The 23,482-nt window shown below is 45.6% G+C and overlaps 1 protein-coding gene across 1 annotated transcript in view; it reads left to right on the top strand.

The window, feature by feature from the left end:
* LOC144606348 (sphingosine-1-phosphate transporter SPNS2-like) overlaps window positions 1-22,860 on the top strand; it is a 99,039-nt gene extending 76,179 nt beyond the window's left edge. The window contains exons 9-13 of the mRNA XM_078422368.1: window positions 3,293-3,358; window positions 5,028-5,126; window positions 5,963-6,126; window positions 18,493-18,533; window positions 20,382-22,860. Coding sequence (XP_078278494.1) covers window positions 3,293-3,358; window positions 5,028-5,126; window positions 5,963-6,126; window positions 18,493-18,529 — 366 coding nt within the window. The 3' untranslated portion in view covers window positions 18,530-18,533; window positions 20,382-22,860. The remainder of the gene's footprint in view (window positions 1-3,292; window positions 3,359-5,027; window positions 5,127-5,962; window positions 6,127-18,492; window positions 18,534-20,381) is intronic.
* The last annotated feature ends 622 nt before the right edge of the window (window positions 22,861-23,482 follow it).

Genomic DNA, 23,482 nt, shown 5'->3' with positions numbered 1-23,482 from the left:
TTCTCTGAATGCATTCAAGAGAGAGCTAGATAGAGCTCTTAAGGATAGCGGAGTCAGGGGGTATGGGTAGAAGGCAGGAACGGGGTACTGATTGAGAATGATCAGCCATGATCACATTGAATGGCTGTGCTGGCTCGAAGGGCCGAATGGCCTCCTCCTGCACCTATTGTCTATTGTCTATTGACTGGAGTAATGGAGGTTTCTTTGAATCAGCTGGAAACAGTAGACTGCAGCTGATGTAGGGGCTGCAGCTGATGCGAGGTTGTAGGGGCTGGCGATGATCGTGGCCAGTTGAATGGTGAATGATTTCAGAACTCGTCCAGGGGCTCCGTCGGAGCTGAGAGTTTGCCCTCGTGAAAAAGCAGATCTGACCACTGCTACAAAACATATGTGACAGAGACACCAGGAAATGGGGGGTGGGGGGAAAGGCCTTGGAGGAACTCTGTTTGCCTTCAATCCAGGCCTAAATGGCATTGAGTTGACCGGGTAGAGCTGCGTTGTAGCCAGAGATTGCCCCTGATTTTGGTGTGTGGTGCCATTCAGGCCGTGCTAGAGTTGCCTGGCATCTGCTTGACTGCATTAAGTCTCCAGTTTATACTGGAATTCTCTCTTGACATCCCCGATAGCCTTGTGGACATCATACTTGGCCCCCTTGGTCCCTGCCCTCTGGGTTCCCCCATCAGATGGTGTTTTGCTTTTGATTCCAGTATCTGCAGTCTCTTGACTTCATTTTATTGCTCCATTGTGAAGTCTCCAGAAGGCGTGCCAGGTTTGAAGAGGGTTCCCTCCACTCTTTGACGTGCGTTCTCTGAGACCCTCTTCCACTGCTCCCCCTCCTCCGTTTCTCCAGCTCTCCAGCTCTACCGCCACATCCTCACCCAGTGTCGCCACCGCAGTCACAGACCCTTCCTCAGTACTTGCCTTCGCCACCATCTTGCCCTGCGTGGCTTCTAGCGCTGCTGAATCTCTCCAGCACTTGGTTTTTTTGCAATTACTCCTGACATACTGGCCAATTAATATAACTTAATCAGCACCATTAAAACTGGTTGGCTCCTCTAGTAAAAAGACTTGCACAAATACAAGCATAAATACAGGGACAGGAAAGGATTAGAGGGATGTGGGCAACACATGGGCAGGTGGGGTAGATCTGGTGTAGATGGGGCAGCTTGGTTGGGTAATTTGGGCTGAAAGGCTTCCCATGCTGTGTGACACCATGACTGCATCAACACAAGCCATCTTGTCTGATTTTGGATCTTCCACCACCTCCCCCTTTGTCTCGTTCCTCTCGGAGCACGGGTTTATATCAAGGCGATCCGCAACCTCTGGCCCTGACAGGAGTGTCACGGAGAATGTCAGCTTGCCCGTTTCCATCCGCAAGGACAGGACGACCGCACGGCCTTCCCATCATTTTCTCTTTGGAGTCTGAAAGAAAAATCGGAGTGAACCTTTATTAAATTTCTCAGATGCGTTCGAGATTAAAGGCGCTTCCCTAAGATTTACGAGGATGTTTTGATGAAACTGCTGAGGAGTACTACAAATGGGCAAAGGGCAGGGGTAGTTATTGTGTTTCCGACTAACCTCTGTTGGGTCTGAGACGGTGTCACAACCTGTAGAGATTGTTTGCTTGTAACGATGCCGGAAGTTTCCGGGAGATTGCTCCCAGTCACGTGACATCTCCCTTTCTTGGCTGCCGTTTAGACTTCCCGGTTGATTAGCACTAAATATATTTGATGATTTTCCAGTTTGAGTGCGACTGGATCTAGTCCAGCCAACTCCAGGGGACATTGGGAAACGTGCCAGAGATTTCCATCTTGCCTGTGCAGCCTGGATTCATTGCTCAGGAGGTGGAGGTGAACGTGTTACATTCAGAACACATTACCTGCGACAGGAACAGGGTGTTTTTGAAGAATAAAAGCTCCTCTAATAATTGACGATAAATAACCTCTGCAGAAAGGCTTCACTTGCACAGGGAGCCAAATTCCAAAAGCTTCTACAGCATCAGTGCTTTTAAATATTACATAAGAATGCCAAAAGGGAAAATGTAACCCCTTGATAAAGGCAAAGTCTGAAACAGGAATAAAAAAGAGACACAATAAACTTGCAGATACTGGAATCTTGAGCAAATTATAGACAATAGACAATAGGTGCAGGAGGAGGCCATTCGGCCCTTCGAGCCAGCACCGCCATTCAATGTGATCTTGGCTGATCATTCACAATCAGTACCCCATTCCTGCCTTCTCCCCATACCCCCTGACTCCGCTATCCTTAAGAGCTCTATCCAGCTCTCTCATGAATGCATTCAGAGAATTGGCCTTCTGAGGCAGAGAATTCCACAGATTCACAACTCTCTGACTGAAAAAGTTGTTCCTCATCTCAGTTCTAAATGGCCTACCCCTTATTCTTAAACTGTGGCCCCTTGTTCTGGACTCCCCCAACATTGGGAACATGTTTCCTGCCTCTAACGTGTCCAACCCCTTAATAATCTTACACGTTTCGAACCCCTTAATAACCTTGTACGTTTCGAAGTGCAGGAAGTGCAGGAGGATCTCAGCAGGTCAGGCAGCATCTGACGAAGGAATGTACAGATGACATCTCAGATCCATGGGGCCCATATTCATAAGATCATAAGGCATTGGAGCAGAAATAGGTCATTCGGCACACCGAGTCTGCTCTGCCATTCGATCATGGCTGATCTATTGTACCTTCTCATCCTCATTTTACTGTTTTCTCCCCATAACTGTTAACACACTTTCTAATCAAGAACATATCAGTCTCCACTTTAAAATTACCCAATGACTTGGCTGACACCACTTTCTGCATCAATGAATTCCACAGATTGACCACCCTCTGGCTAAAGAAATCCTTCAGATCACCACTCTAAAGGTGCGTCCTTTTATTCTGGGACTCTTGCCCTCTGGTCCTCGAATCTCTCACTACTGGAAACATCCTCTCCACATCCACTCTATCTGACTGCCATCTTCCTATCTCCTGTACCTCATTTCTTCTCCAACCCTTCCTCTTGCGGTGATTAGATTTGGCAGTAAGGATACCAGGAACGAGTGGTCTTTTCCCAGGGATCCTCTCCCTTGATATTCCCACTCATCCCTTCGCCTCTCCCAGCCTGGCTGAACAACTCTGGTCCACACTTGACGTGAAACTCATGATTCCAGAACCAAGAACCCAAATGTCTCAGAGATGTTGGTAATTATTGATGCTAGAGTTTAATCATCTTCGAGCAACGTATTATTTATTTTTTTGGAAGAGTCTAACCACAAGTCTTCTCTCTTCACAGATATGTATATTTATTGGGGAAATACTCCTCTTTTTGAACTGGGCAATCACAGCAGACATCTTAATGGTAAGTGTCTGTTGCTAGCTTTGCAGTTTATCCCAGATAAACCCATTCGTTTCTCCCACTGGCAGTCCGATGAAACAAAGGTGGGAATGAGAAGCACTGACATGTTTCCCTCTGCTCCCTCCACCGATTGCCCAAGCTGATCAATGTGATCATCGATGGGCTTTCCTTTCCCTGTTTGAAGGTGGTGGTTACATCAAAAAATCCCAGAGGATGGGTTGGGAGGCACAGTGATCCACACAGGTAGAGTTGCTACCTTACAGCACCAGGGACCCGGGTTTGATCCTGACTAAAGGTGCTATCTGCCTGGAGTTTGTACGTTCTCCCCATGACTGTGTGGGTTCTCTCCGGGTGCTCCGGTTTCCTCCTACACTCCAAAGACATGCAGGTTTGTCGGTTAATTGGCTTAAGTAAATCATCCTAATCTGTGGGATAGGAATACTGTATGGGTGATTGCTAATGGGTCGGTGCGGACTCGGTGGGCCGAAGGGCCAGTTTCCACGCTCTATCTGTGAACTAAACTAAAACTAATGGATGCAAGTGTAAATCCTGCCGCCATACTTTGGGAATCTGAAGTTGGTTTATGAAGTCTGAGAGCAAGTTGATGGTTTCATTAATCGTGCCACTAAAGCTGTCAGAGTGCTGTAAAAGCAAAATCAATTCCTCAACATCCCGACAGGGAAGGACATCAATTGCACAGCCTGTACCTGCCTCCAGCACACACTGACTAAATTGACTGCTTTCCTAGAATGTATCTACAGGCAGTGAAGAAAGCCAATGGATTGTTGGCCTTCATAACAAGAGGAGTTGAGTATAGGAGCAAAGAGGTCTTTCTGCAGTTGTACAGGGCCCTGGTGAGACCGCACCTGGAGTACTGTGTGCAGTTTTGGTCTCCAAATTTGAGGAAGGATATTCTTGCCATTGAGGGCGTGCAGCGTAGGTTTACTAGGTTAATTCCCGGAATGGCGGGACTGTCATATGTTGAAAGACTGCAGCGACTAGGTTTGTATACACTGGAATTTAGAAGGATGAGAGGGGATCTTATCGAAACGTATAAAATTATTAAGGGGTTGGACACGTTAGAGGCAGGAAACATGTTCCCAATGTTGGGGGAGTCCAGAACCAGGGGCCACAGTTTAAGAATAAGGGGTAGGCCATTTAGAACAGAGATGAGGAAACACTTATTTAGTCAGAGAGTTGTAAATCTGTGGAATTCTCTGCCTCAGAAGGCAGTGGAGGCCAATTCTCTGAATACATTCAAGAGAGAGCTAGATAGAGCTCTTAAGGATAGCGGAGTCAGGGGTATGGGGAGAAGGCAGGAACGGGGTACTGATTGAGAATGATCAGCCATGATCACATTGAATGGCGGTGCTGGCTCGAAGGGCCGAATGGCCTTCTCCTGCACCTATCTTCTATTGTCTATTGTCTATTGTACATTGAGCCAGGCAGCCGTGTCAAGCTGCTACCTGAAAAGCCACACCAAATTCCTAAGGGGTAAGGTTAGGTTCTCGTAATCCAGATCGAACCTGAGTTTCTGGTGCTATGAGGCAGTGGCTCTGCCACTGTGCCCTCACTGGCAGTGGTCGAATACTTGGAAGTGTATTGAAATCCGTGTGCTTTTCCCATTCCATTGTCCGCATGTGGTGCAATAACCCTGCCTCTTTATTCCCAGTACGTTGTTATCCCGACCCGTCGCTCCACAGCTGTGGCCTTGCAGAGTTTTACCTCTCACTTGTTTGGAGATGCGGGAAGCCCTTACCTAATAGGTGTGGTAAGTATAGTTTTGTTTCCCATTGATTTCCTGCATGTTAATGAGTCAAGAGTGCAGAGTCAGATGATGCATGGGGCAATGAGCGTTGCTGTTGCCTCACAGTTCCAGTGACCCAGGTCCATCCTGACCCTCCAGTGCTGCCTGGTGGAGCTTCCATCTTTTCCCTGTTCCCTCTTGGGTTACCTCTGGGCGCTCTGGCTTCGTAAAGGCGTTTCAGCTTGATAGGGAAGTTAGCCGCTGAAGGTGTAGGTGTGCGGTAGAATCTCGGGGGGAGTCGATCATAGTGTGGGGAGAATAGATTGCAGGGAGAACCTGTGGGGGAAGGGGAGAGCTTGTGAGGGAATGGGGCGAATGGCCTCTTTCCACGTTGCAAAGGAAGATGGCGACCAACGAAGGGTTTAACGAGGGAGGAGAGGAGGCAGCTGACGGCACGGGCAACAATAGTGGGGCAATAGAGAAACGGAACCAGCAAGATATCAAAGTTGGGACCAGGCAGACCTCTCGATGCCCCATCTCCATGGTTACAGCTACTTTTGCCATTTACCCTCTGACCCAAGACCGTCCAGGCTTTGTCTCTGCTCTTTCACCCCTCCATCATGTTGCAATGCATTCTCCTATCCAGCACTATTATTGTCTGGTTACCTAATATACTGTAACTGGGAATTTATTCTGTTAACGTTTATTGTATATTTATTGTTGAACTGTTTATTGAGTCGTTACGTTAATGTGCCCAGAGAGCCACAGCAAGTAAGAATGTCATTGTTCTGGTCCCTGTGCCCATGACAATTAAAATCCTCTTGACCCCTTGTTTGAAATCTCGTCTCTCATCTCTGCAGATCTCGGATGTCATCAGGCAGAGTAAGCCCGATCTGGATCTGTGGGAGTTTCTCAGCCTGGGTTACGCCCTGATGCTGTGCCCATTTATCATCGTCCTCGGAGGGACCTTCTTCCTGGCCACAGCCCATTACATTGTCCATGACCGTAACCGAGCACATCAACAGTGAGTACCAAAGACCTACGATACGATACAAGACGATAGAACTTTATTTATCCCAGGAGGGAAATTGATCTGGCAACAGTCGTAGAAAGCACGAAAGCACATGAAACATGAAATGAAAGTGACGAATGGAAAGGCTTGGGGGATGTGCAAAGATTGGGGCCGTTGGGGGTTGGGGGGAGGGGAGCCAGTCACAGTCACAGTCAACCCCACGACAGAAGGGGGAGGGGCTGTAAAGTTTGATAGCCACAGGGAAGAAGGATCTCCTGTGGCGTTCTGTTCTGTCCTGCGTGGAACCTGTGGCCGTTACGGGAAATGGGGAGAGGTTGACTTACCTGGCCATTCCCAACGACATAAAAGATAGACATAACATTCTGGAGTAACTCAGAAGGTCAGGTAGCATCTCTGGAGAAAAGGATTAGGTGAGGTTTCGAGTCAAGACCCTTCTAGGGATGGGTCCTGAAGAAGGGTCTCGACCCGAAACGTCACCCATTCCTTTTCTCTAGAGATGCTGACTGACCCGTTGAGTTACTCCAGCACTCTGTGTAAACCAGCATCTGCTGTTCCTTCCTACAAGCAACAACATAAAACCCCATGACAAAAAGCGGAAAAGGAAAATCGATTCTTGATCTCGAATGGAAATAGAGAGGTGACCTTGCTGCTTGGAAAATCGTTGGTGATTTGATTCAGAGTAATGGACATGGTTATAGGGGTTGCAGTAACTCAGCGGGTCAGGCAGCATCTCTGGCGAAAAAGGATGGGTGACGTTTTGGGTCGGGACCCTCCTTCAGACGAAAGGTCACGGTCACCCATGCTTTTTCTCTGATGCTCCCTGACCCGCTGAGTTTCTCCAGCACTCTGTGTCTATCTTTGGTATAAACCAGCATCTGCAGTTCCATGGCCATTGGGGCCATGCCTCTGTACAAATGGTTGGTACAACCTTTGGAAAGTGCACGGGTATGATAGATGGGCCAGAGTATTTGTGGGCATGTGGAATTGGATTATTAAGAGTGAATATGTTAAGCAAGTTTTCACTAGAAATCAGTGAGGGGGGTGGGGGGATAATGGATTGCATAATTTCTAATGACTTTGCCCTGCTCAGTGCAATGGAACAAGAGGACATGTCGAGCATTTGAATGGTGGTGATTATTAAACAAACTACATCAGCAATATTTCAATAAATAATGAGCCTACAACAGAACAGACATCCTGGGGAGATGATTAGATTAGTTATTATTGATTCCTTCAAATGCAAATCAGGTAGATTTATTCCGGAAAATCTGCTTTGGGAGACCATATGTGAATGATTTCAGAGAGTAAGAGCTTCAGTAGCTGTAAAGATTTTACAATGTCCTGAGGCTCTGGATCTCACAATGTAAATTCAGGATCGGTAAACTAGAGCAGTAAGATGTGCATAGACAAGTCAGGTTTATTGTCTTATGCACAAGTACCCTGAGGAATAATTACAATGAAAATCTTCCACCCAGCAGCATCACAGGCACATAGGCTCAGGAAACACACAAAAACATAAGTTAGATGAGAAAGATGAATGTAGTCAATGAGTCTTTCAGTCACAACGATCCTACATCAGAGGCACATATGTATAAGAAAAATCAGTCTGAAGAAGGGTCTCGACCCGAAACGTCACCCATTCCTTCTCTCCCGAGATGCTGCCTGACCTGCTGAGTTACTCCAGCATTTTGTGAATAACTACATCAGAGGCACTGTCATTGAGCTTTGAGAAAATGCAAAATCATTTCAAGTCAAAGGTTCTGCTAAATATAAACAGTGACAAGTAGATAGAGTGGTACATATGACATCTGGCAGAAGACATATAGAATGTTTGTCTTCATTGATCGGAGAGTTGTGTAAAAGAGTCGTCATGCAACTTTATAGGACGTTGGTTAGGTTTGGAGCATTGTGTGCAGTTCTGTTCACCCCATTACAGGAAGAATGTGGAGGATTTGGAATGGGTGCAGAGAAGGCTTAACAGAATGATGCCTGGATTATAGGCTATTAGCTACAGGGTGAGGTTGGGCAGACTTGGATTGTTTTCTCTGGAATGCTGAAGGTTGAGAGGAGACCTGATAGAAGTATACTAAACCATGAGATATAGTTCATGGTTTAGATAGAGTAGACAGTCAGAACCTTTTCTCCAGGATGAAAATACCAAATACTTTAAGATGAGAGGGACAACATTCAAATGAGATGTGCAGGGTGTTTGTTTACACAGAAGATGGTAAGTGACTGGAATGCACAGCTGGGTGTGGTGGTGAACACAGCTATGCAAACGGCATTTAAGAGACATTTGGATAGGCACGTGATATGCTGGGTATGGAGGGATATGGATTATGTGCAGGCGGGTAAGAGTTGGTCTTGACAACATATTCAGCACAAACATTGTGGGCCTGTGCCTGTGCTGTAGTGTTCCATGTTCTAAATACTTCAAAACCCTTCCCATTCTTTCATTCCTATATGTAAATCTCAAAATATTTGCTATACATCAGAGAATGTGTACTGTGGGATGACTTGACTGTATTCATGTATAGATTTTCTTTGACTGAATAGCACGCAAAATAAAATAAATTAACCAATCTGCACCAACACCCAATCAGAATTATTTCAATTGGCATGGTAATAATGCAGATTTGTTTTGTCTGGACAGCTCAGAGCTAGCCCTGTGGGCATTAATTAATAAGTGTATTCGTCTCATTCAAAAATAACAATCCCAAACACATCATTTGATTCGGGTGACATTTACAAATCCTTCCCTCAGTTTGTCACCTGAATGCTTGAACTACCGGACAGGTCTGAAACTCATCAACAAGAATTCCTTCTGTGTGGGTGTGAGTCTGTTGAGCAGACACAAAACTCTGGCCTTGTGCAAAGGAATCAGCCCTTGTGTGTGTACCCGTCACAGCTCGTACATGGGTACACGAGCTCGAGTGCCTGCACGTAGGGTGGAAAAGAACAGAAGCAGAACCATGAGGCCATTTGGCCCATCACGGCTGATCCTTTACCCCAGCGCCACCTTCCTGCACACACTCCCTATCCCATGAAGCCCTTCATTTCTGAAGACCGACGTCTGCCTTGAACGTGCTGAGTGACTGATCTTCCACAGCGCTCTAGGCTAGTGAATTCCAAGACACTGACTGCGCCCTCTTCACCATCGGCGAGACCAAGTGCAGACTGGGCGACCATTTTGAGAAATTCCTGCGCTCTGTCCACAATGAGCAGCTTGAGCTTCCAGTTGCAAACCATTTCAATCTGGAGGAAAAGCAAACTGCCGGAGGAACTCAGCAACACCGACTGAGCAAAGGGATTGTCAGCGTTACTAGTCGAGACTCTGCATCAGAGTGCAGAGGGGAAATGGCCAGTGTACAGAAATAGACAATAGACAATAGGTGCAGGAGGAGGCCATTCGGCCCTTCGAGCCAGCACCGCCATTCAATGTGATCATGGCTGATCATTCTCAATCAGTACCCCGTTCCTGCCTTCTCCCCATACCCCCTGACTCCGCTATCCTTAAGAGCTCTATCTAGCTCTCTCTTCAATGCATTCAGAGAATTGGCCTCTACTGCCTTCTGAGGCAGAGAATTCCACAGATTCACAACTCTGACTGAAATGATTCAGAGGAATGAGGCAAGAGGTTGATAGATGATAGGTAAAATCAGGTGAGGTGGAGAACAACAATCCCACACTGACCTGTCTGTCCTTGGACTCACCAATGTCACAGAGGAGCTAAATATAAACTAGAGGAGCAACACCTCATTTTCCATTTCGGTTGAGTTGAGTTGAGTTTATTGTTACATGTACCAAGATATAGTTAAAAGCTTTTGTTGAGTGCTAAGCAGTCAGCAGAAAATACATGAATACAGTCGAGCCATCCACTGTGTATAAATACATGATAAAGAGAATAACGTCTGGTGCACGATGAAGTCCAGTAAACTTTGATCAAAATGGTCTCCAATGAGTTAGAGAGTAGCTCACGACTGCTCTCTAGTTGTTGGTTGGATGGTTCAGTTGCCCAAAGGAAAAATTCAATGTTCTAATTTCAATTAACTACCTCCCCATTGTCCTTCCCCGTAGTTCTCTCTTGCTGCTTCATTTGATTCTACCTAACACCCACCAGCCTCTGTCTCTACCCGCCCCCTCCCCTGCCCCACCTTAGCCCGCTGCCCACCCCTCCCCACCTCACCTTGTTCCACCTATCATCTACCAGCCTCCTGCCTCACTCTTCTGAGTCATTTCCACACATTGGCCAGGTCCCTTCTGCAATCTCAATCTCGACCAGAAACCTTGACAACCCCCTTATCTCCGCAGATGTTTCTGAATCCCTGCGGCAGTTTGTTTTTGCACCAGATTCCAGCTTTTGCAGTGCCTTGTGCCTCATAAAAACTCACCACCCTCTGGGAGAGAAGGCTACTTTGCTTCTGTCCTGAACGACTCCCCATGTTTTGAGACCGTGAGCCCTGGCGGGATCTGGTCCCCTCCCCTGACATCAGTCTGAAGAAGGGTCTCGACCCGAAACGTCACCCATTCCTTCTCTCCTGAGATGCTGCCTGACCCGCTGAGTTACCCTAACATTTTGTGATACCTTCGATTTGTACCAGCATCTGCAGTTATTTTCTTACACATCCACAATCACCCGTGCCTGGCTTCTCCCCATATCCCTTGATTCCGCTAGCCCCTAGAGCTCTACCTACCTCTTTTAAATTCATCCAGTGAATTGGCCTCTAATTGGCAGTAAAATCCACAAATTCACAACTATCTGGGTGGATTTTTTTTTTCTCATCTCAGTTTTAAATGGCCTCCCCTTTATTCTTGGACTGTGGCCCCTGTTTCTAGACTCCCCCAACGTTGGGAACATTTTTCCTGCATCTAGCTTGTCCAGTCCTTTTATAATTTCATATGTTTCTATAAGATCCCCTCTCATCCTTCTAAATTTCAGTGAATACAAGCCCAGTCTTTCCAATCTTTCCTCATATGACAGTCCCGCCATCCCAGGGATTAACCTTGTGAACCTACGCTGCACTGCATCTACAACAAGGATGTCCTTCCTCAAATTAGGAGACCAAAATTGCGCACAATACTCCAGATGCGGTCTCACCAGGGCCCTGTACAACTGCAAAAGGACCGTTTTACTGCCGACCTATGACTTTAGACTTTTACTTTAGAGATACAGTGTAGAAACATGCCCCTTGGCCTAACTGAGACCACGCCGGCTGGCGATCCCTGTACACTAACCTACACACACTAGAGATAATTTTACAACTCACCAAAGCCAGTTAACCTTCAAACATGTACGTCTTTGGAATGTGTGAGGAATCCTGGGCACCCGGAGAAACCCCACGCAGTCATAGGAAGAACGTATAAACTCCATACAGACAGCACCCGTAGTCAGGATTGAACCTAGGTCTCTGGCACTGTAAGGCAACAACTCTACCACTGTGCCGCTATTGGGAAAAGCAGACTAAGCCTGCCAGGCTGGGCTTATGACTGATGGTGTGTGACTGATTTCCGCGCACTGCCCCCTTAGCTCGGGTAAGTTTGTCAGTGACCCCACTTCCAGATGCATGGCGGGATTTGCACCAGGCACAGCCATGGGAGCAGTGGTGGGCCAGAGGAGCCCCCTGCAGGAGCTGGGGTTGCACTGCATCCCCAGCTGAGGAGCTGAAATCAGAGCTCCTGTAACCTGGCACAGCCTGTTCGCCAGCTATTCCTGCTTCCTGCAGCCACCGTACGAGGACAGTTTCCAGTGGTTGTGAATGGTGGTTTAGTGAAGTGTGAAACATTTGCAAATTTGCAGATGACACAAAGCTGGGTGGCAGTGTGAACTGTGAGGAAGATGCTACAAGGTTGCAGGGTGACTTGGACAGGCTGTGTGAGTGGGCAGATGCATGGCAGATGCAGTTTAATGTGGATAAGTGTGAGGTTATCCACTTTGGTGGTAAGAATAGGAAGGCAGATTATTATCTGAATGGTGTCAAGTTAGGAAAAGGGGACGTACAGCGAGATCTGGGTGTCCTAGTGCATCAGTCACTGAAAGGTAGCATGCAGGTACAGCAGGCAGTGAAGAAAGCCAATGGAATATTGGCCTTCATAACAAGAGGAGTTGAGTATAGGAGCAAAGAGGTAATTCTACAGTTGTACAGGGCCCTAGTGAGACTGCACCTGTGTGCAGTTTTGGTCTCCAAAATTAAGGAAGGATATTCTTGCTATTGAGGGCGTGCAGCGTAGGTTTACAAGGTTAATTCCTGGAATGGCGGGACTGTCGTATGTTGAAAGACTGGAGCGACTAGGCTCGTATACACTGGAATTTAGAAGGATGAGAGGGGATCTTATTGAAACATACAAGATTATTAAGGGGTTGGACACGTTAGAGGCAGGAAACATGTTCCCAATGTTGGGGGAGTCCAGAACCAGGGGCCACAGTTTAAGAATAAGGGGTAGACCATTTAGAACGGAGATGAGGAAAAACCTTTTCAGTCAGATAGTTGTAAATCTGTGGAATTCTCTGCCTCAGAAGGCAGTGGAGGCCAGTTCTCTGAATGCTTTCAAGAGAGAGGTAGATAGAGCTCTTAAGGATAGCGGAGTCAGGGGGTATGGGGAGAAGGCAGGAACGGGGTACTGATTGAGAATGATCAGCCATGATCACATTGAATGGTGGTGCTGGCTCGAAGGGTCAAATGGCCTCCTCCTGCACCTATTGTCTATTGAAACCAAGTTATTCACATCAGAAGGACTTGCTTCTCACCCGCAGGACTGTCTCAATCAGGGGCAAGAATGGGACATTCCGGCCCTTGAGCCAGCTCTGCTATCCAGTAGGATGGTGGCTAACCTAATGTTCCTCGTCTGCCTTCCTGCCCTCGTCTGCCTTCCTGCACGCCGCCAAGCTGATTTAATCAACGACGTCTGGGGAAGCTCCAGTCTGAAACATAGAAACATAGAAAATAGGTGCAGGAGTAGGCTATTCGGCCCTTCGAGCCAGCACTGCCATACAATATGATCATGGCCAATCATCCAAAATCTGTACTCCGTTCCTGCTTTATCCCCATATCCCTTGATTCCTTTAGACCTAAGAGCTAAATCTAACTCTAATGAAGAAGGATCCCGACCCGAAACGTCATCTATCCATGTTCTCCAGGGATTCTGTCTGACCCACTGAGTTACTCCAGCACCTAATTGTAGGTTAATTGGCTGGGAAAATGTAAAAATTGTCCCTAGTGGGATGTAGGATAGTGTTAATGTGCGGGGATCGCTGGGCGGCGTGGACCCGATGGGCCGAAGGGCCTGTTTCTGTGCTGTATCTCTAAATCTAAATCTAAAAAATCTAATGTCCTTTTGTGTAAATCAGCATCTGCAGTTCCTTGTTTCTACATTCTGACATCTTGGTCGGTGTGGGCAAGTTGGGCCAAAGGGCCTGTTTCCACACTGTATGAATATATCACTCTGTGACTCTATGACACTTGTGGACCAGCGCAGGAGCAGCACTCGTGTTGTCCACGATGAGAGCCTCGCCTGAGGTTCGCCTGTTTCCCAGGCACCTACTTTCAGATCAAGGTCTCTCCAGAGCCTGGAGACCAAGTAGAAGAGTCGAAGCTCGGGTGCAGTTCTGAGGAAGTGCTGCATGTGTTGAGGATGCCTCTCACATTGACGTAGAATGTCCCAAGATGCCACAGTGAAGGGCAGCTTGGTGCTCTGCCCGAAATTAATCCCTTAATCAACATCATTAAACAGATGGTCATTCTCATACAGCTGTCTATGGGAGCGTGCCATGTGCACAGATTGTACAATTTCCTACATTACAATGACGACCATTATTCCAAAGCTTTTACTTGGCTATAATCTGCTTTGAGACTGACGAGAATGCAAAAGGCATTAAATAAATAACTGCAAGTATGCCTTTCTTTAAAAATTGAATTGCTTCACCAGTGTTCTTCAATCTAGGGAACCATTTATTCCTTCACTGTTTAGCTCAACTGCAATAATTTGTTGAGTTTAGAGTTTAGGGATACAGCATGGAAACAGGCCCTTCGGCCCACTGAGTGCATGCCGCCCATCGATCACCCGTTCACAACAGTTCTATCTTATCCCACTCTCTCAGCCGCTCCCTACACACTAGGGGCAACTTACTGAGGCCGATTAACCTGCAAGCTCGCACATCTTTGGGGATGTGGGAACAATCCGGAGTACACGGAAGAACCCTACGCTGTCACAGGAAGACTGTGCAAACCACATACTGACAGCACCCGAGGTCAGGACTGAACCCAGTCTCTGGTGCTGCGAGGCAGATGCTCTACCTGTTGCATCACTATGTCACCCAATAATTTGTTGAATGCAAGTCCCTCTGTTGCTTATCCAGCCATATCCAGGATTGACTTTAATTCCAGCACCATTCCAATGGTCAGGGAAATATTTTTTTCCCCAAAACAGGATGAAATAAGCCATCAAGCATTCCTCACAGAATTGTCAAGGGGATAGATTGGGACAGTCACGGGCAGGTCGAGAACCAAGGTGATGACTATCTCAAAGTGTTGTTTTCACCTGACTAATGCCGAATATTATTCTTGGCAAGTTGATGAAAAGATCCAAGTTTGCAAAACAAGCTAAGTGGACTTCCCCACTGAGGCCAAAGGCATTTTTATTGTTCTAAGGGACTGGTCAACAATTTATTTTTTGCTACAGATGTAACCCTAAGAAATCTCTGGAATGTTGATGTTTCCTAAAAACATCATTTGCATTTTGAACTGACAGGAAGTGCTAACACAATAATTCAAATGTGATATTGTAAAGCCACTGCCAGATAAGGGGAGAACAATGGCTGTTTAGGAAGTGCCTGTTTACGTCTGCCCAGGACTGTGGGAGTTAGCAGGTTCTCAGGAAGGGGGGATCTGTCTACGGAGTGTTGGAATTTCGATCTGGAAGCCGTTCAGCTGGAGTTGTTAGTGCTTTCCTGCGACCCTGCACTACAGATCATTGCCAAACACGTCCACTTACAACTTCTGATTGTGCACTGCCAAGCCTCAAGGATATAACAGAAGCACATATAGGCCCCTCAAGCCACCTCTGTCGTTCAATAACATCAGGGGCCGATCTTTTGCCTCGCACTTTTCTGCACTCATCCCATACTCCTTGATTTGCTTAAAATCTAAAAGTCGACTGAAAATTACCAGTGGAGTTCTGCATGGACCTCTGCTGTTTGTGGTATATTAAATATAAATGACTTGAGCGTAAACGTAGACGGGTTGGTTAGTAGGTTTGCAGATGACACCAAGATCGCTGGGAATCTAGACCGTGAGGAAGGCAGCTAAAGTGCAACACTTCACACTTGCTCAGATTAAACTCCATCTACCATTTCTCCTCCTATTTCTATGACTGACCGATATTGGTCAGTGATAGAAATAGGAGGAGAATGGTAGATGGAGTTTAATCTGAGCAAGTGTGAGGTGTTGCACTTTAGGGGGTCAAATATAGGGGGGGGGGGTGGGGGGATATACAATTAATAGTAAACCCTCAACAGCATTGATGTAGAGGGATCTTGGTGTCCAAGTTAACAACTCCCTTGAAAGTGGCTACAGAAGTGGCTAGAGTAGTAAAGAAGGCATATGGCATGCTTGCTTTCATAGGCAGCGGAAGGCTGGAGAGAACAGGGAGATTATCTGTGGTAGGGTACGGACTGAGTTCTCAGGAACAAATACTTTCAAACCATGCAGTCGGTAAAAGAACCAGAAAACCCCCCAAATTAAAGCAGAACGGTACAGTTACACCTGTGGAGAGAGTGGGGAAAGAAGAGGGTTACTTGAAATTGTTACATTCAACATTAAGTCCCAATGGCCGTAACATACCCAGACAGAAGAGGACTAAAAGTGTTGAACCTTGGTCCATGTCACATGCAATGCAACAAGGAAGCAGGACATTCGGCCCTACCAGTCCATGCTGGTACATCTCCTCCACATGGGCAGCAGCTGCAGTTCTGTTTCCTTGTTATTCTATTTCTGTTTTAAACATCTTCTTCCTGAGGGCTTCACAACTGAATGTTTGAACCAATAATTCTCCCGAACCCTGCCCTAAAGCTTTTGCATTTATATTTAAGTTCCTTGTTCAAGACCTGCTGGATCCACCATTTCAGTCCATTCATTACAATGGCTGCATCCTTTCCATTATTGAGAAAGCGAGCTCTTTAAAAAGCATGTGGCTGACTTATATATAGCAGAGTGGTGCATCTGGAAGAGTCTCTACCTCACAGCTCCAGAGAGCCAGACCCGCGGATTCTGATCTCTGGAGTTGTCTGCATGGAGTTTGTGCATTTGTGTGGATTTCCAGCTGGTGCTCTAATTTCTTCCCACATCACAAAAATATAGTTTGTTAGATTATTTGGCCATTGTCACCATGTGTCGGTGAGTGGTAGAATGTGGGGGAGTTGATGGGAATGTGGGGAGAGTAAAACGGGATGAGTGTAGGATTGGTATCAATATGCCATGGGCGGTTGGCATGGACTTGATGAGGCGAAATACTTGTTTCCATGCTGTATTACTGAAGGATATAGTACCCATAGGGTGAAGCCAACAGCTACACCAGGATGCCTGGTATGATCCAACCAATGTGCTCCAGATTAACTGTAACTATCTGATAAATATTTAATTTAAATTCGATGAACCATTATGCAATCACAGAGTAATAGACATTTAATTACAGAATAAGTTAAACAGCAACATAAACAAGGTGGTGCACTAACTGTGTACATTGAAATGGATTTATTCACAAAATGCTGGAGTAACTCAGCAGGTCAGGCAGCATCTCGGGAGAGAAGGAATGGGTGACGTTTTGGGTCGAGACCCTTCTTCAGACCTGCTGAGTTACTCCAGCATTTTGTGAATAAATCGATTTGTACCAGCATCTGCAGTTATTTTCTTATACTACATTGAAATGGAATTGTTTTCCGTGGGTATCGCAGTTAATTATTTTCAGGGAGAGTGGTCTTGGGGGGATAAGGCTCCAAGTTCTAGAAAAATAAATGGAGGCACCCGGCAATGGAATGTTGTTCCCCACCGTGTGGGAAGAAATTCCTGCCTTTCCACTGCACCTTACACAACCTCAGCAACTTCCAAAATACTCAGAAAGACCAGCAACTTTCACATCCCAAGAGCTTTCCAGCAAATGGTGAACAGCTGGTATTGTAATGCAGGAGGATTAGCAGGCGGAGAGTGCAGGGGTGTGCGTGTTGCTGGAACTAACCCTTCGGTCCTCAAACGCACTACATTGTACTGGGTCGGGAGTAAGGATTGTAGATTTCCTTCCCTAGAGGACGTGGTTAGTTTTTGGGGAAAATCCTGATCCTTTTAACTCTCGGATTTATTTAATTAACGTGAGTTAAATACCTCGGCTCCAGTGGAATTGGAGCTGTTGCCTGCATTTTCGGCAGTCCAGGCCTGCAGTTTCCTGGCCCAGCTGACTAACCATTGACTGCTGCATCTGGGGAAAGAAACACAAAGCTAACAGTAAGAACGTCTCCAGACTGAGTCACGGGAATGTGCTTTCCCATGACTTTCAGTCTGAAGAAGGGTCTCGACCCGAAACCTCACCCTTTCCTTCTCTCCAAATGGATGCTGCCTGTCCTGCTGAATTTGTGACCCCAGCTTTTTGTGTCTACCTTCGGTTTAAACCAGCATCTGCAGTCCCTTCCTACACAGTCAGAACTTCTCTCCTCCGCTGTGCTGAGTGAGGGTCTCAGACCTGACATGTTGGCTCTGTTTCTCTCTCCACAGATGTTGCCTGACCTGCTGAGTGTTTCCAGCACTTTCTGATTTTGATTTGGGTTTCTATCAACTGCAATGTTTTTTAAATTCTCATTTCATCACAATGTTACTAAATAATGACCACCCCCAATAGTGCAGTTCACTAACTAATTAATTGCTGGAGATCATATATATATATTTACCTCAAACAGGATCTGTCCCCCAAGCTATTGATATTCTTACACAGCACAGGTGAACATGCAGGACAGCGTGTGCCTTGCTGAGGAAGGAATTGGTCTCAACGGTGTATGGTAGGGGAGGGAGGGAAGCTGGCAAGGCTTTTGAGAGTGGTGGGGCATCTGTGCCCACTGGACCAAGGGGGTGATGTGAGAGATGCATTACCTGGGGTCAGTGGGGACAGGTGGTGGCTCGAGCCTGGTAGTACCATGATTGGGAAGATGGCAGCATAACCTTGGATGCTGTGGGCTGGGGGTGGCACCAGGCTGGCAGGACAATGCCTGGGAAGGTAGCAATGAGCCTCTGAATGTAGTGGGCACGGGGGGGGGGGGGGGGAGCACATCAGTCCACTTTGGCATCTCTGACTGAGCTCTTGAATTTTCTTTCCCCGCAGGGTTGAAGAAATGAAGCTGGTTTCTGTGAAAGTCTGATAAGGTGAGCGAAGAAACTAAAAACACATTTTAACAAAACGTTTAGTTGTTTAAAACAACGGGACAGTGCCTGTGATGTGATTTGTGTTGATTTCCTTTTATTTAATAACTTTCTTTGAACGAGGTCAGGGGGTCTGTATCGCAGGAAGCGAGACTCCAGGGCAGTAACGGCTGCGATTTATCGCTGGGTTTGGACAGACAGAATGTAGCAGTAGGATGTGTAGGAAATTGCCCTTCCAGATCTGAGCAATTTTTACTGTGATGTTGTTTTGCTTCTGTGGTTCCGTGTCAGTGTGGCTTTTCTCCGTGAAAATGTCAGATATGAGAGAAAGTGCATTGTTGTTCGAGCTTTCCATTTCATTTTGATGTGAAGATAATCAGGGTTTTTTTCCCATTTGTGAGTCGCACAGAGGGGATTTTTTTTCATGTCGACTCACTTCTTGCGTGATCTACTTTGTATGTCATTCCCTCTCAGTCTCTGTAAAGTGGTTCATGAGTGACATAACTTCCAATCTCTGTCCCAAGTGTAAATACCGAGGGCTGTACCACAGATGACAAGCTGCAGCATTGTTTTCTGTTACTTCCCATTCAGTGAGTTCATCCTCTCAGGCTGGCTACCTGGAGGAGGCAAATAGCACAAGGCTATATCTGAAGAACCGAAACGTCCCCTCTCCATGTTCCCCAAAGATGCTGCCCGACCCGCTGAGTTACTCCAGCACTTTTGAGGATTTTTTTCAGCGGTAGCTTTCCTTATTTTGTTTGATTTATCAACAATGTTTTGAGGAAAGTTGGCCCTAACACAATTTGGAAAAGACTAAAAGAGAAATCTTGATTCAAGCTGGTTATGGAGACGAGTTTGTAGTGTAATAGCTCTGGCACAATGGTGTTAAAAGCAGAGCTAAAGTCCACAAACAGAATCCTGGCATAGGTTCCCTTGTGGTCTAGGTGTTGGAGGATGAAGTGCAGGCCTAGATTGACTGCGTTGTCCACCGATCTATTGGCGCTGTATGCAAATTGCAGGGGGTCCAGCAGGGGGTTTGTGATGTTTTTCAGCTGGGCCTGTACAAGTCTTTCAAAGGCCTTCATGACTACAGAGGTAAGCGGGACAGGCCTGTAGTCATTAAGACCAGTGATCCTTGTCTTTTTGGGTACAGGGACAATAGAGTGGGGTGGCTCCCAGTGTAGATTTCTGATGCCCTCCACATCCTTAGTGTTAAGTATAGGCGAGGCTACTTAGACTCAGTGCATGATGCAGTATTAGCACAGAACTTTCTCTCAACTGATCAGACGGAAATAGACCACAATCGGTTGGAGCGTAATGTGACTGAAATAGGAAACAGACTGGTTGGAATTCATGACCAGAGGCTGGTTAAACATCAGGGAGGCACATGGTGCAGGCGGTAGAGTTGCTGCCTCAAAGTGCCAGTCCCCCAATTCGTTCCTAACCTCTGGTGCTGTCTGTGTGTGGAGTTTGCACGTTATCCCTGCGGCTGTGTGAGATTTTCTCTGGGTGCTCGTTTCCCTCCACATCCCAGAGACGCGAGGGTTGGTGGGTTAATTGGTCACTGTAAATTGGGCTTGCTTGATAATGAAATGGGTGGTTAATGGGCCGTGTGGTTGGTGGGCTGTTTCTGTCCTGTATCTCTCTGACTCGCAAATCTTTGATTGTTGAAAGTGCTTATGTCACAGATTGCGGTCCCTATTACAGGCTAGCCCAGGGTTCCACGTTAGTATTGATGCGGTCAATGACCTTGCCTTGTTTCACCAGCAATGTGACTTGCTATTTGTTTCCCTCTCACACATCCACATCACTTCCCTGTACTGAATGCTTTCTTTCCCCTCTACATTAAAGGCTGGAACAGGCTCAGACGGCTCCCAAACCAGCTGCACTCGCCTTCGAACCACAAGGTGGTTGCTGCCAGCAGAACAAAGTTTCCCACCGCCAAGTTACGAGGTCCATCTACTGCCGGGGAAGCGGTGAATCATGAGAAGAATGCCAAGAATGGCTCAACTGTAAGGAGCCCACCTTCGTCAAGGGCATAGCTTGCAATTCTGGTCTTTTTTTTATTATGGAAATCTTTCTGAGAGCATCTTTGCCATTGTGTCTGGTTTTATTTTTACCAAGGCCAGTTTGTGGGTAGAGATCTGAATTATTTCAGAACAAGGCAACAAAAAAAATTGTCAACCTCTGCTTCGGCACCGTGGGTGACTGCGATCTGAGAGGAGAGGGCTGCAGGCTGCTCCTTATATCCTTCCCCTCACTCAGTGCTGAACACTATTGTCACTAAGGGTTGAGAAAAGCCTATTATGAGGGTGACCTTAGGCAGCTGTTACCTACAGGACACCCTTCTGTCAGTATTATATATATCAGCCGCAGAACATTAGAATGAAGTCAGAGTGACACACCTGTTAACTGAGGAGTTGCTCGTATGAACAATGTTAAGTGTGAATGAAGCATAGCGAGAGGCATTACTGGTATGAGGAAGTGTTGCCATCGCAAAGTGACAACAATACAAGCACTGGCTTCTGAATGTGTACTTAAAACTCCCTTGATGTGAATAGAGACACTCCCGGCCATCTTCATCCTCTTCCTCGGACAGCTACTTTAAGTTTTATACCATTGGGGCAGTAGAAATGTGAAACCTTGGTGGGTGAGTTAAGCCGTGTACAATGTCTAACATTCTTGGTTTTTGACAGTTCCTTTTCCCCTTAAACCAATTTCCAGCCCCTCCCATTTCTTTATTCATCTTCTGGAATGTCACAGACTAACCTGGGGGGTGTCGATGATGCAGCTGTGTGCCCAGCGGCTCAGACTAGCACAGGCGTTGCTGTTCAGCACAGGCATTGTCACTAAATTAAACAAAGGCCACCAACATTTCCCAAACTGACTAGCCTCTCTGGAATCTGCTGAATGTTTCTCATGAACCAAAATAGCGTGCAAGGCGTCACCTGCAATGGCTAATTCTCCAACATTTGCACGGCAAGTCAACTCGTGTTGTGACCACAGCACTGATGGCAAAGTTCAGGTAACGGAACAAAGAATTCATCAGGACAATTTATGGAAAGGCCCTTCCCACCCACCCAGAGCCCCTATTTCCTGAATACACAACCCAGTATCACTTTCTCTCAATTCAACGGCAAGAATGAAAGTAAAATATACCTCTGAAGATAATGTTGACCAAATCATCTGCCAAGTATTGAAAAAGAAAAAAAAACACACAAAAAAGTCTTCTATTCCAGCATATTACAGCAAATGTCTCTTGAAAACAAACTGCATTGATTTTCATTGTTACAAGACACCAGAAATAAGTGGTCACATAATCGATGTTGAATTGAGCACAACCCCTTATTTAAGTTTACTTTGTTAAAAATGCACAAGGATGTTTGTTAGGTCTATGGTTGTTAAGCATATTTACAGCAAGAAAAATTAAAGGCTGGATGGTCAAAATTCACCTCGCTTACAAATTAAACAGTGTCATAACCTTATATCACGATAGCAGATCAACAGAAAATAGATGTGGGATATGAAAATAAGTTCTGTAATCAAACTAGGTTCCCAATGGAAGTGTTCATAAACGTGATGTTACACCATTGTTTTACAGTGCCCTAATTTTACTAACAAAATAATGGCTTCCATATATTACAATTAAATGTACTCCAGATCTGGATTTTTACTTAAACATCTATCAGCAGCTTTAACCAAGATGATAAAGCTTTCATAGCCACCAAGCTTTTGGCTTGCCAGTATCCAAAGCATATATAAGGTTCAAATAGACACCATGCGATGAAGAGCATCATAAATGATGCATCTAATCAACATGTGATGTCTCAGTTGTGTGTTAAGATGTTATATGGTGTCGTGTGAAGCCCAAATTATGATTAAACTTTCCTCAACAGGAACAACTTGTCCTCCATTTCCTTTACATCAAAATAATTCTTCCACAGAAGGAATTATGATTACAAGTTTTATCATTTTGGAAATCAAACTGATGCCAAGAGTGGTTTGTTCACTTACAAATAAGGTGTCTCTCTCTCTCCTTTGCTGCGAGATTCCTAACTGGCATTGCCTGATATATTGTCAGTAATTATATCCTTTACATAAGCTGGCTGTAAGCTACATCTTTTGTGTCATATGCATGTGTTCCTATACAAATCCCACGTGCACTGATCAAGTGTCTGATATTTCTTGTCAAACAAGAATTATTTTCTAAAAAAAAATCTATTTTATCTGATTATTTCAGATATATTTTATTGTTTAAAGCCAAAGTATATAAATTATACACAAGGTTGTAGCTAAATTTATGTATCGTCAAGTAAATTAAATAAACTATTTGAATGCATATTTGTCCTGTAATTTACTTCCTGGCCTCCAAAGCAAAACTGTATCAATGTCCAAGAGCAGAATATTTCATTACAAGTGCACATCGCAGTTTGTGTTTTCAGCTTTTATAAAGGCGAGGAATTAGTTTGAGGGGTTGCACACATAATCCAGGACACCCAAAAGTACGAAGAGCAGAAAGACAGTAAACCAAAACGATCATAATTACGGGATTCAAAATTTTTGTTTTCAGTACAAAAGAATGCAGGAAGTTTGAAGTTTGAAGTAAGGCAGTAAGAAGTGGTACTCATCTTTGAGGTCGTATGGGAAGGAAAGAAAATGTAGGCACTCATCTGATTAACTGAAATCCAATTTCAAGAACCTTGAATCACAAACATAGCTCACTCTTTCATCAAACTAACTGTTCCCATAACAGTTCTAATTACAAAGTGGGATAATGGGTATGAACACTAGTTTTTCCATTGAAATTCAAGCTTGGAATTTGCTCCAACTTCGGTCAAATGAGTGATTGGAAGGTGTCAATAATTCAATGAGGAGCAAATATAGCAGCGAACAGTAATGCAAATTCACACATTATTCAACGATACTAATGTGGAAATGTAATAAAGCAGAAA

The sequence above is a fragment of the Rhinoraja longicauda genome, chromosome 26 (genome assembly GCF_053455715.1).
Source record: "Rhinoraja longicauda isolate Sanriku21f chromosome 26, sRhiLon1.1, whole genome shotgun sequence".
Lineage (NCBI taxonomy): Eukaryota > Metazoa > Chordata > Chondrichthyes > Rajiformes > Arhynchobatidae > Rhinoraja > Rhinoraja longicauda.
Note: the sequence above shows the minus strand (reverse complement) of the source record. Positions and strands in the feature narration are given on the sequence as shown.